At 39.4% G+C, this 17668-nt stretch overlaps 1 protein-coding gene across 1 annotated transcript in view; it reads right to left on the minus strand.

The window, feature by feature from the left end:
- The window catches only part of ntng1a (netrin g1a), a 108255-nt gene that overhangs the window by 30336 nt on the left and 60251 nt on the right, over positions 1-17668 (minus strand). Inside the window, exon 3 of the mRNA XM_078281154.1 lies at positions 8667-8839. Within this exon, the coding sequence (XP_078137280.1) occupies positions 8667-8839 (173 nt within the window). The remainder of the gene's footprint in view (positions 1-8666; positions 8840-17668) is intronic.

The following is a 17668-nucleotide window of genomic DNA, read 5'->3' on the forward strand; positions in this document are numbered from 1 at the left end:
TATGCTGTTACTGTCATTCTCTACAGTATGTTGTTCTTTGTTGTCACTGTCTGTTCGATTCTCCTTGTTTCTCTCTGTTGACACTGTACATATTGTCTGTATACAATCCGTTTAACTCTCTAACTCTGCAATTTGAATACTTATAATTAAATAATAATGAATAATCATGACCTAATGTACAGTTAAGTTTAAATGTGTCTACATGTAAGACATAATTAGGATTATTGTCATATGTGTTCCCCTCTACTGTAGAGTTAATTACAAACCTAGGCCTACAGTAGCATCCTTCCTCACAGCACTGGTACTGGAAGACCAGGGGTCTCTGGCCGTACTGATTCCAGCAACATCCTCGTTAATGATAAAAAAACAAGTAATAACAATAGCACGAAAGGCAATAGAATATATATAGCAAAAACTATAAATAGTAGCAGCAGTAATAGTTGTGTATGTGTCTTTGTTTGTAATTACCAACAGATTTTTACATTTTTAAATCCTTCATGATATACAATTATTTGTGAATTAAAGTATGCTGAAGTGTTATATATATATATATATATATATATATATATATATATATATATATATATATATATATATATGTATGTGTGTGTGTGTGTGTGTGTGTGTGTGTGTGTGTGTGTATACACGGTCAAAGGTTTAGGGTCACACATTTCCATTCCACTCCATTATAGACAGAATACCAGCTGATCTGAGTGGGTGGCTGATCTTTAATGCAATATCTACATTGCCCATTATCAGCAACCATTCATCCAATGTTCCAAAGGCACATTCTGTTTACTAATCTGATATAATTTTAAAAGGCTGACTGAGAAAACATTTGAGAACCCTTTTGCAATCATGTAAGCACATAATAATAATAAACTGCTGCCCTGGTTAAAAAAACAATGCAACTGATCTCAGCTGGTATTCTGTCTATAATAGAGTGGAATGGAAATTTCTAAGTGACCCCAAACTTTTGACCGGTAGTGTATGTGTGTATGTATATACATATATATATATATACATACATATAATATATGAATGTTTATAGATTAAAACAAATTATATAATTTAAGGGACAAAACATTTATCATTGCTTTACTAAGCACTTACTAACCAGTAACTAACTATGAAAAACATCAGTACAATAGCATCCAGATAATGTTTATAGATGGTTTACAACGTATTTATAAACTATTTAACAAGGTATTATAGTCATCTGTTGCAACTTTATAACCATCCAGACACTGTTTATAGACGGTTTACCAACCAACTAGTAACCCTTAACAAAGTGTTAGGAATATCTGGTCCATCCATCTATGTGATGTTTATAGATGTTTAAAAATGGTTTCTTAAAGGTTTACAAACATTACTGAATCATTACCCGATACCTAATATAGTATATGCTGTACACCTAACTGTCTTATAGGCTATATTAGCCCCTCTACACAATCTGGACTCTGGTCATAACATCTACATCTTATAACTTATTCCCTGTTATATATTGTTCTTAAAGTATATATATTTGTCAAGCAATTCTAATTCAATTATGTTTACATTCTTGTCTTTTCATAGTCATAGTTAATATTTAATAATAAGCTATTGCACTGTTCAATCCCTGCACTGTTCTCTTTTGCACTACCGCCATTGAACACAGTCTACCATAACACCTTTAACTCTTTAAAGTGATTTTTATAACTTTTTATAACGCTTTACATTTCTGTGAGTGATTTTTATGTATGTGAGATATGTGTGTGTGTATGTGTGTTTGTTGTGTTATGGTTGTCTAAGCTACTGGATGCTTAAAATTTCCCTCGGGATGAATAACGTATCTATCTATCTATCTATCTATCTATCTATCTATCTATCTATCTATCTATCTATATGAGGGAAATCATGTGTGTAACAATAAACTGTTAATTTACAGCACTACTAATAATTAGTAAACATTATTAATTATAATTTCATTGTTAACAGTAAAATATCTGTTTGCTAACAGTTAAATGACAATTAACTAAAGATTAATTCACTATCAATATACCATCTATTAATGATGGTTATTATAAAGTGTTACCATTTGGTCACATTTCCATGATCAGCACCTCCCAGTTGGACTAGAGGACTAATGATAAGGCTGTGGCATCTGGTAGCTCTGCATCGAGCACACTAATTAGAAAACAGCGGCAGACGAATGCAATTTGTAGGTCATATAAATAAAATAATATTTGTTGTTATTTTGACTGTAACCTCCAGATACGACAGCGTTACTTTTTTTTTTCTCCATCCGGGACCAAGAACGGCAGGGTTTTCAGTCAGACGGTGCGGGGCTAATGTGGATCTTCTCTTTAGGCAGAGGATGAATCATTACAGTGAAATCGGCTGCATGTCCACGCCTTATACTGCTTTGATCAAAGGAGAGCCGTAAACTCTGAGGCTGGCTTCAGCTAAATCTGAACAAGTGTCTCCTAATCCTGTCCTGACAATCTATTCATTTTATCAAGCTGCAGACAGAACAAATGAAGACCTAATCTTTAAGAAGTTTCCGAAATAAATAATAAAATAAATCTACACTTATTTGAACAGGAAAAAGACTATGACAGTGTGATTTGTCATATTTTGATTAAATGGCCATTTTAAGTGTCTAAATACTGGCACCAAAAACAGTCCATTTGTGTGTTATCATCAGAAAAAGGCTGCAGATGATTGGTAGGATCTTTTAGTGTCGTCAAAGTATCAGTCATCATCCAACTCAACTCATTTACAAGGCTGTCACCATGCAGCAAGGTAGCACTCCTCTTATATAACTTACAATAACTATATAACTGCTTATGTCAGTAGCTTCGCTTCGCTTTGTCCTTTCCTACAATCTCAGATTGTTTTTCACTGGTGACAATTATTTTTCATTTGCATTTGTATAGAACTTTACCCTGGGTGAGGTCAGAATGCATCTTTAATTGGATGAATAACTATAAAGTTGGTCATCTGCAGAGGGATTTTAACATTCATGATGGATAATGTATCCGATTCTGTGCATTTGGCAGATTAAAGCTTTCATCAGTCTGTTTACAAAATATCAGTATTAGCAGTTTTGAACTATGAAGCCCCGTTCTTGGATTAGTCTGCTGATGATTTCAAAACCCGACACTTCTGTCTTTCGAAAGATTTGTTTTATAAACATTTTGGAAAGTAAGTTTATTCACTTTCATCATTCATTTGTCTGTTAATTAGCACAATATCTAATAACTACATGACAGATTTAAATAAAATGACTTGATCTGAAGATCCTGTTTTTTTTGTGGATTGAACCAACACGTGGCCATTTATACAACTTGTTTGTATGCAGATCCACGTGCATTGCCTATCATTAACATATTCAAATTTGTAGCATCTTGAGTGTAGCATCTTAGCTAGGAACGTGTATGCACTGTCATTGCTTTCCAGTATCTGTTCTGTTGAATGGCCATTAGTGTGTGCACACCTTCTGTACGTGTGTGTGTGTGTGTGTGTGTGTGTGTGTGTGTGTGTGTGTATACTTGTTTGAGTTGAAGCTACTTTAAACCTTAAAGACTTCATATTATGCCCATTTTCAGGTTCATAGTTGTGCCAGAACAGGTTTACATGGTTTAATCTTCAAAAAACACCATATTTTTGTCGTACTGCACATTGCTGCAGCTCCTCTTTTCACCCTGTGTGTTGACCGAGTGAAGCATCTCACTTCTACACACTGACACACGTTTGTCACGGAAGTAAAGGCTGGACTATAATAGAGCTGTTTGGAGCAGTTTGTGAACAGTGTTTTCTGTTGGAGATGGTAAGTCCCTTTGGGGTGGACTTTTGGGCTTTTCACTTTGTAAACCTATTACATGTACAAAAAAGATATATAACACAATAAAGGTAAGGGAAAAAGCCAAAAAGCATAATATGAGCACTTTAACTTGAGCAGAGTTGCTACTGATTCCACAGACATCCAGCACTTAAAGCTAAACTAGGCTAATCTTCTTTTTCAAACATAGGCTACTGTACGATGCATGTAGACACATACAGGGTGCAGAAAAGTACTGTTCTCCAAATCCAGTTTTTAGTTTAAAGTGCATTCAAGGATTTTTTTCCCCTTTAAAATAACATTCATTATACATTTTTACTATTTGAAATCAACTTTTCAAAGGCCACCCGTTACTGCCCCCCATCCACCGCCAGCTTCTATCTCCCTCAGTTTCCTCAGCCCTACAGTGAAATGAACTGCCATGGTTAATTCTCAAACTGATCCCTCTCCTTCTGTCTCCACAGAGGGAGAAAGAGAATGTGTGAGGCTGAGAGACGGGTGGGGGTGAGAGTCATAGATGGAGAGAGGGAAAACAAGAGAGACAGAGCCACCCCAGAAGGCTGAGTTAGCTGTGACAGAGAGTGATGCCCACTTCCCCTCCTTCTATCTCTGCCATCCTTTTCCCTCTTCATCACTTTTTGAATCATGTTCTTCTTCTTCTTCTTCTTCGTGCCATTGTAAGGCGAAATATAGCCCCTCCCTAACTCCACACCCCCCTCCGGATAATGATTCATCGATCTCCTTATCGCATCAGACGACTTGATGGGCATAGTAAAAAGAAATTAAATCTTAATTAAATTTTCATCTTTGACAAATTTGTCTCCGAGGAGCTGCCATATGCTCACTGGGTTTGGGGGAAACATTGAGAGGGAAAGAGACTCTTGGTATTTGTAGTTGAATGGGCTTGAACATTATAGAACAGCACAAGGTGCATTTTTTTGTCAGCCTTGTGCATTTCTTTTCTATTCAGGAGGGACAGAATCACATTCCTATAGATTTTTCACTGCGTTATTACATTATGGATTTTTTCCCCTCCAAGACAAAGTATAATAATGCACTTTATACTAAGACTGTTTTTCATCACTTGCAGGGCAAAGGTAGTGTGTGTGTCCTTGGGTAGTGGAGGTCTGGATGAGCACCTGCGTGTGTGTGTGTGTGTGTGTGTGTGTGTGTCACCTTTTTTAATAATGTGCTGTCAATCTGGGCTCTGGCAATGGCCATTTTACTAACCCTCCCTAAGTCTCATAACACGGATCCTCTGGGATGAAGAATAAGTCATCAGCCAGTGGCAGAGAGTCCTCGAGCACCGCAGAGAAAGGCAGAAATCACAGCGGATGCAATAAGGGGACAGGCGGGATAAAACTTGGGCTTTCAAATGAATCCTGGCACACTCAAACTTATAGCGCTGCTGCTCCTCTCCCTGCTACTTAGCTGATGTATAGCAGGCGAACTGGAGAGGATAACAAGAACGGGATGATGTTGACTGTTTTTATGCTAAACGTGAATCATATATCTACGCAAAGGTCAATCATTCATTAATTAATGTATTAACTCACAGCTTATCTGCCCCCTAGTGCCCATTAGCAGTCATTGAGGAAGTGTAAACATGCCGACCTGGCTCATAGCTCAGCTCCTCACTGCAGTGCCACTAAACTTGTGTGTGTGTGTGTGTGTGTGTGTGTGTGTGTGTATGTGGGGTGGGGGGTTATCTGTGTGACACTGTGTCCTTGTTTTGTTCATACAGCAGCAGAGCAGCTGTTGCTTTTTCTGTTGGGGATCCAAATAAATAATAAACAGCGAGAGTTTGGGATTGTGTTGGAAAGACAACCTTTGAAAAAAATGAGGAAATGGAGATAATATATCCCAAAAGTTTGCATGGCTTGTAAAAAGCTTTACATTTCTCCTTCTACCCAAGGCAAAGTTTATCTGCATAGCCCAATATCACAAAAAGGAAGGGCCTCATGCAAGAACATTTTTATATTTTAATCTTAAATTATACTTTTTTCCTATGAGGTCCGCTCATACTCAAGAGTGCTACGAGTCAGATTCAGCACTCCCTCTTAATTGCTTGTTTTAACTCGATGAGAGCCAACCGTTCATGAGTAGGTGTGAATTTGGGAATGATCATTAGCATGCATGCACCTCTGTTGCCACATAAGGGTTCCACTCTGACTGTGGACAAGATTCATTCACAAAAGAGCACAAAGAAGAACTTCACACTGCATAGCTTCAAGTCAAAAACCAGCAGACAAATGGAACCTATTCAGCAGTTTCAGTAGTCATTAAAGTAGATCCAAAACAATTATTAACACAGGTTTATTACTCGCACGTGCCACATAAAAACCAATCTGTTCATACGAGTGGTTCTTGCACGAATCCCGCTGTCTCATTGGGTTAATAGGCCCACATGAACAAAGGTTCCCAGCACAGCCCAAGCTCTCGAAGAAGACAATAAAAAATGTCTCATGTGATGTGATGTCACCACAAGACATTAGACAAAAACACTACTGTAAAGCTGGCCTACTTTCTGCAGCACAAGCACGAGTACATAACTGGTTCTATCCTACATTAGCATTGCAGCTGCAGCTTGGGAGAACCTTATTTATTCACTGTAATACATTTAGTTTACCAGTGTAAAGCAATGCTTGTGTCCCTACTGTACATCCCCAGGCACTTCACAATAATAATGATGATGCAAGATCATGCAGTCTGCTGAATGAATGGATCATACATGGGACCATGGTAAGTGGCCCTTATAACTGCACATGAATGTGGTGGAGTATTATTGTAGATTTATTATAGACTGCTGTTCCCAATAATGACTATATATTAAAGTGTTATATATATATATATATATATATATATATATATATATATATATATATATATATATATATATATATATATATAACACTATCGTTTATGTTTGTACATGCCATTCTTATATGATAAGACCTTGGGGTCAAGAGAGGATGCCAAAAACTGTGCAGAGTGGGGAAGCCTTTTTCCAGAACGTGTTTCTAAATCATGTCTTCCGGGAGAGAAAGAAATGGATGACACAGCTACATATTTTTCACCGAAACTTCTGAAATCCTAAGTAATTTGTAGATGAAACAAAACAGCACCCTAAGCACAGTCCATGGTGAAATCAGCAGCGTTGTTTTTTAATAGAATAAATGTTAGGGTTTAAGATTAGGACTGGGTTAAAATAATCGATTCTCCGGTTGAAATCAATCTTTGTTTGAGTTATCTGATATTGATTAATAAGCTCCCGAAATCGATCCTTTAATGTGTTCAATATGTTAATATAATGTTAGTCTCGTTAAGTGAAAAGTACTTTGAACAAACTTTTTGGGGCTCAATTCTTAATGTAAACATTAACCTAGTGCATAATACAAAATACGAGGGTTTCTTCTTGCTTGTACAATTTACAGTTCTCTCTCAGAATCTTTTTTATATCCAAGCTAATTTGGTATTGGAGCTGAAATTTCCCTCACCTAATTGATATCAAATCGGAAATGTAATCCAATCATCTTGTGAATTGGAACTGAATCGATTTGGGAAATCAACCCCAGCCCTACTTAAGATCATTTGAATGATCTCTTCAGTGGCATGTTGCTGCTAATATCTTCGCACACTAAATTTCAGTTAGTCCCACCACAAACTCTCAGGATTGCAATACAGAAGACCGAGTCAGTAGAATAGGGGAAAACACACTAATATGCAGAAATTATGTATCATCATATATAAATAGGGGAAAAAACACTAATATACACACATTATGTATATATAATCAATCATTGCTTTGTTTATTATAACAGCTCCTGAAACACTGTTCTCAGTTATTACAGTTGAGCCAAAGTTTAAACAAAGCAGTGCTCATTTCATTAGGTCTGCAAGTCACTTTCCTTTCAATGCAGATACAAAGAAAAGCTTGTAATTAAAAGTTGAAGGAAACTGAAACCCTGACCCTGTACAGATGGAGGAGAGAGCGTGCATGGTCTTTTTAGTCAAAGCACTGACTTGGTGTCGTAGCTATTTTTGTAAAGGATATGAAGATGGTAACGATGAGTCAGACACAAGGCATCTGCAGGCAGATGCCATAAGCTTACTGCACCTACTGTACATTCAAAACTAATTATTAAATAAATGAGCAGTTTTTGTGCATATCAATTTGCTAATACGGAGCAGTGCTTCCCCTTATATTTAAATGTTTCAGTCCAAGTTTGAAAGACTTTGTCTTTCTGTCTTTCTGTGTATAGTTTTGGTATCAGTACTAAAGTGACTGTGCTGTTGTTGTAAGTGCTTTCGCTATCAATGACTTACTTACAGCATTGACTGCTCCCTTTGCTAATGCAGTTTGCCCAGATTTAGCATAATTTTGACATAAGTTTGCATCCCTGTTTTATTCGGCTAAATAACACAGGGCTACAGAACCCAAGAAGAACAGCCTGTTCACCCTATACGTTCTTTGGCTTAACTTCCCTTTACTACGTTTGTATCCACAGGACTTGATCAATCAAATACAGAAAAGTTGGTCTTTGTTTCTCAACATGTCATCTCTCGCTGAAATGTCGTTAGTTGCTTCACATTGCTTTGAAACCTCACAACTCAATGTCTCACTATTAACACGGTGATTGTCAGAACTCTCAAGATGACACATGATGGTGCTAATTGGAACTTAATGTTCCAACGGAACTCTTCTGCCTTTGTTGGAAAGCTCCATTATTTTGCGCAGTGCTTGTAAGACCTATATTAATACCTGCTGTGTCCTTTTAATTACTCAACATGTCTGTAGGGTGTGTGTATGTGTGTGTGTGTGTGTGTGTGTGTGTTTACTCACAGATATTGGCTGTGCCCTTTGGGATGGGCAGGTAGGAGCCAGCGCTCCATGCTCGGCCCTGGTAATTCTTCTTACAGCGGCCGCAGTCAGGCCCAGTTGTGTTGTGTTCACACTCGCAGCTCAACTTCTCTTTGTCATATACACAGCTGTTGGCGTGAAGGTTGCACTTGCACCTGTCAAATAGAGAGAAGGAGGGGATGAGTGGATTTCCTGGTGCTGAATGAACAACAGACAGCTTTTCTTCCTGTCCTTGACGAGCGGTGGCATTGGAATACAGTCACAACGGCTAAAACAGTTGCTTCTTCAACTTCCAAGAGGAGCTAGTTCAAAAGGAGGCAAGCATTTGCATGAAGACATCTGGCATCATTATCAAAGTTTTAATTGAAAGATCAGGAGGGAGAGAGATGGACAGAGAGGTGCGAGGGGAGGCTGAGGAAAACAAGCCAAGCTAAATTGTGGAACAAGCACTGGGAGAATGGAGGTGCCGAGGCTTGCAGCTCTGCGAGGCGATGAAAAGCTCAGAGTTGGCCAGAGGGTGGTATGGAGCACCAGCACGGCTACGTTCGCTGTGACAAATTAATATGAGATGAGATCTTAGAAGCATATTTCCAGTTTGGAAAGAGGGACTCCCTTAAGGTGCACTAAATCCTCACTCACATCCTGCTCACCAGAACCTTCATTTAGCAATAAACTCAGCAAATTCATTTTCTGCTGTGGCTAGATGAGCATTGAGGGGATATCTATCTGTTAAATGAATGTATGATCCTCATGCAGCATAAAGTACTCTGAGGAGGAATATGGGGAATGGTTCGACCTCTTTTTGCAATAGAGAACAACATGAGTGAGAGTTGTTTGAGCTTTGTGACAATACGTTGGGTTTTTGAATGGTTTATTTAACATTAGACGTAGGATCATTTTCTTAGCACATAAACAGATGGATTAAATGTTCCTTTTTCAAAGAAAGTCAAGAATTTTAGATATTGTATGTTTAGTAGGTGTCTACCTTTGTAATTGTGATTAAGTTACATCTAAGTTTTGTTTCCTTTCACATAATGTTTCCCATATTTTATCCACCCCCTGTCTATTTCCTGTTGTACTGGTGTCCTATTGCTTATTACTTAGTAAAGAACTGAGCTGGTATCACTCACTGCTTGACATCTAATGCTGAAATGTGACACGACACACTCAACATATTTAATGACATTATTGTTTCCAAAGCGCATCATGAGTCATGATACAGTGTCAATGCCAACACTGGTTGCAACTTCAAATATAAACTGGAAATCTGACTTCCAACACGCATGACTCATCCTCAAATTATGGAACTGTAGCTGCGTTTGTTTATTTTAGGATAAAATGCTGAGAGGCAGACAAAATGGCACCATTCAAGCCTGTCTCCCTCTTTTGAAAGTGCCCTATCATTTAGCTATTATCATAAAAAAAGAAAGAAAAGGAGCCAGGTCAAAGGCATGTTTCCATTGGTTCCTAAGGCAGAGAGTGAGGAGATGACACAGATAGCCCCACAGTTATGTTCGCTAACGTCTTAGATAGAAACTCTGGTGATAGCTGGCCTCTGTCACCCTGTCCGTTCTACTTCACCACAGCTTAGCTTAATCCTCGCAGACATATCATAATGGAGGGAAAGTCTTAAACCACTCACTACTCCTTCACCCTCAACATATCTGCTGTTCACCCCAAATCAAGGGCTGTGTGCTGAATCGGTTTGGGGTCCCATACCTGGTTACGTTTTAGATCCGGTTTAGAGCTTGATTAAATGAAAAAAGAGACAGCACTCTCTGACACCACTCAATAATCACAAGTGCACTTTGTGCTTTTTACATCTGTTTCAGTAGTCACAATCTCCCAGAGATTGTCGGACATTTCATGCATATCTTACAGGCACATTAGTTTTGAGATGGGGCATGCAGTGATTGGAGTAGGTAACTCATGTAATATAATGTGTGCAAAAGTAAGGTAGGCTACTCATCATTTCATAGCTCATGCTGCTCAGGTCATTTCCAGGTTGTAAAAACAGGATGAGAACAGTAATACGGCTGACACTCACAACTGTAGAACTTCTGCCTTCTGGGCCAACAGAAGCTGATAACATACCTCAATATATGAGATGTATTCTTTACTTTGGGTACAAATGTTGAAGGCTGACCCTATATGGATCCGATAGGCTCTAAAGGATTCAGATTCAATTTATTTGAATCTACATTTGTCTGGTCGCACTGACACTCTATAATTACTGATGTTTGTTCATGTGATGGCATTTCTCTTTCTATTGCCTCATCTAGGTACTGAGCCTCCGCTGTAAAAAAAACAAAATACTACTATAGTGTTTTCAAAGAAATAAGAGCAGAAACTCTTTTTCATTGGAGCCTCTGATAGAGTCCACTTTGTGAAGCTCGAATGTGACATCCTTTCAAAACACTGGATTAAATCTTCAGCAGCTATCGTAGTAATATCCAGTCGACACTGATATGTAGTGGGATTGATTCAGAAAAAGTCGTTTGAGTTGAGTCAGCGTCCATTAGTGGCTAAAATCAAGATCAGAATCCAGTCCTACACAGCCCTGTTAAATGCACTTTCTTTCCTTCTCTGTAATAAAAGTCTGTCTCGTTAGTGTGTGTGTGTGTGTGTGTGTGTGTGTGTGTGTGTGTGTGTGTGTGTATGTATGAGAGGAGTGGGTAGAGGATGTGGAGTGAAATGACTTCGCATGCAGCCCTTTGTGATTTAACCTTCAGCTTCTTTTAACATCGCTAACATTTTAATCAGTGTCCAGAAATGATGGCGCCGTCGGCATAATGATGGAGACCGCAAGTGAGGCCCTTTGGGTCTCATACCCACCAGTGCTGTTGTGCTGCCAATCAGCAGTGGCTCCTGAATGTAGATACCAGGGGAGACTCCCTCACTACCAAGACAACGTGTATTTAACAGCATTTTAATAGCAAATTTCCTCCAGGCTTCCCCGTGCGTACAGTGTTGCGTCTTCATTTCCTACTGGGCCTGCTTCACTTTGAAAGCTCTGTGGGTTGTCTTCTGCTGACTTTCCATCAGTCTTTGTATCATTCTCATCATATCTCTCCTCTCCATCCACCTATTAGTCTGTCATTTTTAAACTCTGCTATTAATAAATATTCATGGAGCTCTCAAAGTGATATTGCTCGAGGCATTATTGAGTGTGCCAGCCACCGCCTGTGAGCTAAAGGTCCTGATATGTATTCACAAAATTACCCATGAGGCTATGAGCTTAAATTGCTAGACTGGCAACAACAACAAAAAGAGAGAGGTAAAAAAAAGAAGGTTTGATTCCATTTTGTCTGAGAGAAAGCAACAAACATTCTCATATCTGACACAAGTTTAAAGTTCTACTTGAAATGCGGGAGACAGAAGATATTGTTGGGCGCAAATTTATTATTTTTCTTTATCCTGGTGGAAATGCGAGCAGAGCAGCCCATTGAGACATAGCTTACCTGGAGCAGTGTGTCTCTGACCTCTGCAGTAATGGCTTTCTGATTGACACCGTGAGTGCAGACGACATATTGCGCCTTCCCACTGGTGATGCCAGCAACAACAAACAAAAACAGAGCAACACAGTTCCCTGTTTCTCAAAAACAAATGCCCCTTTCCTTTCTATCACGTCAGCCATTATCTACATAATTCCATTCAGCCAAGTTCATTCCCCGACATTGCTCCATTTTGCTCGTTGCGGCTTCAAAGCCAAAAGTATCAGCCACTAATTGATAGTAATTATCCATAATCCAAGCCTACAACATCCCCGACGCACAAAGCTGCTGATCCCAACAAATTGAGCAGACTAAACTCAACATGGTCCTTAAGTGGGTTAGCTAAGTGAAGCAATTAAATTTCAATCTAACGCCCAGGTGTTTTCATACGCAAGCCAATTGGGTCAAACATTCTGTTAATAAACGTTTGGTTTTTTTCGTTCATTCAGTGTGTGCTGTAAAGTAGCGACAACACACCGGGGGTTGCAAGGGGCGGGCAGTGGGGTGGGGGGAGGTGTCAGGGGGGCAGGTGGCTCAGAGAACACTTCGGCTTAATTATGTGTGATGAAAATGAGAAGAAAATGAAATAGAAACACAGGAGTGGCTGTTTAAAAGGCCTTGAGGTGAGTGTGTGTGTGTGTGTGTGTGTGTGTGTGTGTGCAGGCGATTTGTTGTCGGTGGAATGGATAATTGCGAAACACACACAGAATGAAATTGACTGTACAATATATTTCTCCCACCTGATCCCCCTGAACACACACGTCTGCATTGGCTTAAAAAAGATCAGCCTGTCTGCTAACATGTTACCTGCTAATTGCCTCCTCTACCTTTTTTCTCCACCCTCCCCCCATGCCCTCCGGCCTGCAGTGCATTGTGGGAAGTGGAAGGAATGAGATATCAACACCAAGCTCTCCTGGGATGGACCTCGGCCCCCAACCTTCCCCTAATTGCATCCTTCTCCTTTAACTAGAAAGTGGGCAGTTAGAGAGAAGTGGAGAAGAATCATGGCACATTCTCTGTATTACTCCTCTCTTAAATGTCAACGTATGGTTCAATCTGTTGGCTTGAGAAAAAAAACATTCACACAGCTACTGCATGCAGAGACATTATAGGCCTATTTAGTATATACATATGTTGAACATATCTAAGAATATACATTATATAATGCTGCAGAACTTGCATTGGGATGAATACATCTGCTTCATAATTGTACAGACTAGAGAAAAAGGAGAGAAACTGGGAGAGGGGGTATAACAGAAAGAACTGGAGTTTCAGTCAGAGGCTGAGCTGAACAGTCAATACACAGACAGTCAGAGCATCTTAAGACTAAAGTGCAGTTGTTCATTGGCTGTTAGGGGCGAAGAAACACAAGTGAAATTGATGCAAGGCAGAACATCTGTCTGAGCACAGTTACAGTCCTCAGAACAGAATACACAACCTTTACACAGATAAAAAAACGCTGGCTGAAAGACCCCTTGAGTATTTAGCATAACATACAAGAACATCTTTATCATTTGTAACGTCTACATTTTGGTTTGGTAATGCTGCTTGTAACAGCTGGAACTGATGACAGAAAAAATTGACTTGAAGTCAAAGATAAAGCAAGATCACTTAGAGCAGCTCGGCTGTGCAGATGTGGTAAATGTTGTTTTTAAAGTATTAAATATAAATATTTTTAGTCAGGTGCACAGTTTCCATTAAACAGTCACTCCAGGATTTCGCGGCCTTTTTTTGAGATTGTTGCGGCCCAAAATGTCTGATTTTGCGGGTTTTTGGGGATTTTTCGGGGAGAATAAAATTCCTCTGGGCTGAGTTTTCCTAGTAACCTTACCAACAAGGATCAGGATGCTGCAAATGTTGGTATAATATGAAAATGGCTGGTGGATTTAAGACAAAATATAATTTATTGAATGAATCAAATTTGAACATATGTGTTAGTGGCTTGTTGATCTTTACATTGTTAGTTCATTTCCTATCCTGGCCTGGGACACATTCACACGGTTTGATAAAATACTTATTGGACTTTAACTTATCATTACAGTTACAATAATGAGCGTAGCTGTCCTCAATTTAGGTCATCCTGTACGTCTCATCTCCGGTTTTTCCTGCATCCACCGTGTGTGTGTGTGTGTGCGCACGTCAGTCGCGGGGGGAACTGAGCAGCCCCGCCCGCTGCAGAGAGCCGACAGGATTGAAACGGCAGCAACTTCAGCGACTTTAGAGTGAAAAATTGTTAAGAGCATACATTGATGTTAAAATGTATACAGGTTGGTAGGACGGTCTGAAATGTTTTGCATGGTCTTTCGCTGTACGCTTTTGTTGGTAAATGTGAGATGTTCGAGTCACACACGCCTCGTCTTCATATCAGAAACAAGGAAATTAATTTGGCGACGTACGTGTGTTACGTCAACCTGTTCTCACTACCGCTTGGTCAGAGGCTCTCAGAGTCACATACTGACGTAAAGTCTGACACGTGGGACTGCTGGGATTGGTTGAAGTTGTGAGTTGCACTGAATTCACAGTGATTGGTTAAATTTGCGTGAATTGTTGCAATCCTGGAGGGACTGATTAAAGTTTGTATAAATGCAACATACATGAACAAATGACTTCAAGAAGGGGAGTTGAGTCTATACAGAAGCTATAACTGTATAGTGGCACTGTCTGGCTGTTCTCATATTTACACCAGTACATATTGGTATAAGTACATAAGATATTGGATACTTATATAGTATAAGTATCCAATTAAGCCTTGGGGTGGCACACAGCACAGTGACCCAGCTGCCTAACTACGGCAGCAAGCTTAAAAATTGCAGCACTTTAAATTATTTTAATGATTGTTTTGGTGAGCTAATGAAGGGTTCTGCTGTATGTTCCTCTCAAAATAATGCATTAAAAAAAATCAAAATCTAATTCATAAGTAGCTTAGATAACAGTAGAATACATTTTGTGATCCTTGTTACTGCAAGTTCAGTCCATCTCCGGTTCCCTGCGTTGAGGTAAATGTGCTGCCTGCCTGCCTGCATCAATCCGTCCGGGCCATCCATCTATCGAATCCTCAGCATTACTAATGTATGCAGTTGGACATGCTATCCAAGCAGGAGTCAATCAGAAGATCTTTACTGCCTGTGACATGCCAAGCCAGTTCAATACAATCGACATGCTGGGCCTCACTGATACTGCTCTCAGCTAAAGACTATTGGCTGTGGACCCGGCGACAGAAAATGCACTCCGGAGGAGGGAGACAGCTCCATCATGGTCATGATGCTGGTGCCATACAGATTCAAGGCGAGGCCAGGTGGAGAAGAGATATTAAGTGATCTTGTCATTTTATAAGCGACATCGCTGACTGGAGCCCTTTAAGAAAGTAACTCCCCAAAGATCCTGCCAGCATTGATCTGTTTGGGTTAGTAGCTGGTCCGCAGACTGCCGAGGTCAGACTGCATTTGACCTCTGTGTGTGTGTGTGTGTGTGTGTGTGTGTGTGTGTGTGTGTGTGTGTGTGTGTGTGTGTGTGTGAGAGAGAGAGAGAGAGAGAGAGAGAGAGAGAGAGAGAGAATGTGAGTGTATAAAGAAAGAGAGATCAAGTTTAATGTAGCAGCATACAACATTTGCCTCATCCCCAGCCACACATTATGTAATATTAAAATATTAATAATTTTTTTTACAAATAGGTATCCATTTTGTCCTCAGTACCGTATCACCAATTTATTTAATGATTTCTGATCACATTTGTATGGAATAAAATGAACCCGGATTCAGAGAGAAATAACACCACAACATTAACTCAATAGGGAATATGGAAAATAATGAAAACCACTACTTAACTGTCTTCTGTTATCTTGCTTCTTGCTAATGTCACCAGCCATTAAACTTTGGCAACCCTCTTCCTTGTTACATAATCCTGATGTCTGGAGCAGACATTTCCCATGGCTATGCCCAGCAGGGGCCAGAATCTGAAACCAGGGTAGGACCCAAAGAGCAGGTGTAATTACAGAAAATGTTGGCCGTTTCCCAGCTAGCAAAAGGGCTAACTCTTAGCATCTCTTTTCCTTCTTGGACCCTGGGCTGGGATCATTGTTAGCTTGGGTGGTAACAGTGTTCACTGCTGTGTAGAAAACTTGCCCCTGACAAACCAGAGGGGGCAGCGTTTCCACTACATTAAATGGGAGGCTGCATGGCCTCTGGTGATTAATGAGAATGGCATGAGATGAAAAGAATTGCTTGAAGGAGTGCATGCAGGTGTGTGTGTGATAGAAAAGAGAGGAAGATGTAAAGGGAGAAGAACTGGGTTTGTGTGTGTTTACATCTGGGCCATAGGTTTTTTATTTGTGCATTTCAGGTCAGGATCTGTGGCAGTTTTTTAGGCTCTAATGAATTAGAAAGAGTCTATATTTATATCTTATTTATATTTAAAATGGGGCAACCGCAAACATTTTTGCAGGAAAAATGAAAGAAAATCGGCACAAAGATTGCATGTTTGGGTTCATGTAACGTGTACTGGAGGGTATTAGTACAGTAAGACTGCAAAATATGGGAGGATTTATACAAACGGTCACAGAAACTGATTTCTTGTTGCAGACTGACCGCTGCAGCATTGGAAATTTATTTGTGATTTAACAACTGAGAAAAGCAGGTGCAAAATGTGCATCATAGTTATTTTATTCAGCAACAAGGGAAGAAGAGAGATGGAGAAGAGACTTATAGAGAGAAAGAGAGAGAGAGATTAGAGAAACTGGACGTTCAAGATTTCAGTACCTATGGCTAGCTATAGTAGCTATATTATATTGCAAACTAATTGATAGAAACACAGAACATTGTAGCAAAGTAAAAGACGCATACTAAGTTCACTTTACAGGAGCTGTCCATTCAGCACCACAAACCACAACAGAAGCTAACAGGCTAACAATGCATTCATAGTAAAACAGTGAAACATGTTTTTAATTATTTAAATTAGTTTTATGTGAGGATAAACTCCTTGAGATGTCCTATCTCGTTTTCAAGGGGGAGGGTGTGTGTGTGTGTGTGTGTGTGTGTGTGTGTGTGTGTGTGTGGGGGGGGTATATGTAATATATTCAGTATGTGGCCACACCAAACCCTTTAACTGGCAAAATGACAGATTAGTGTTACTGTAATACAATATTGCAAAATATAAGAAAAGGGAATTTTATACAAGTGGTTATTGGAATTGATTTATCACTACAGATGTATTTCTGCTATAATGTTTGGGAAAAGCAGTTGTAAAGTTTGCAACATAAAGTTGTTTTATTGGGCAGAGAGAGAGAGATAAGAGACGCCCCTCTCATTATCAACACTTTAGTAACAGCTTTATTGAAATAACAACTACCTAAGAGTCAGAAACAAAGAATATTGCAGTAAAATACACATGTAATGTGCAATTTACGGGAGCTGTCTGTTCAGCATTACAAAACAAGCCAAAAGACCAGCAAAGCATTAACAGCAGTCTGATCTGCCTATTTACAGCACATTTTGT

This window comes from Sander vitreus, chromosome 22 (assembly GCF_031162955.1).
Source record: "Sander vitreus isolate 19-12246 chromosome 22, sanVit1, whole genome shotgun sequence".
NCBI classification, from domain to species: domain Eukaryota; kingdom Metazoa; phylum Chordata; class Actinopteri; order Perciformes; family Percidae; genus Sander; species Sander vitreus.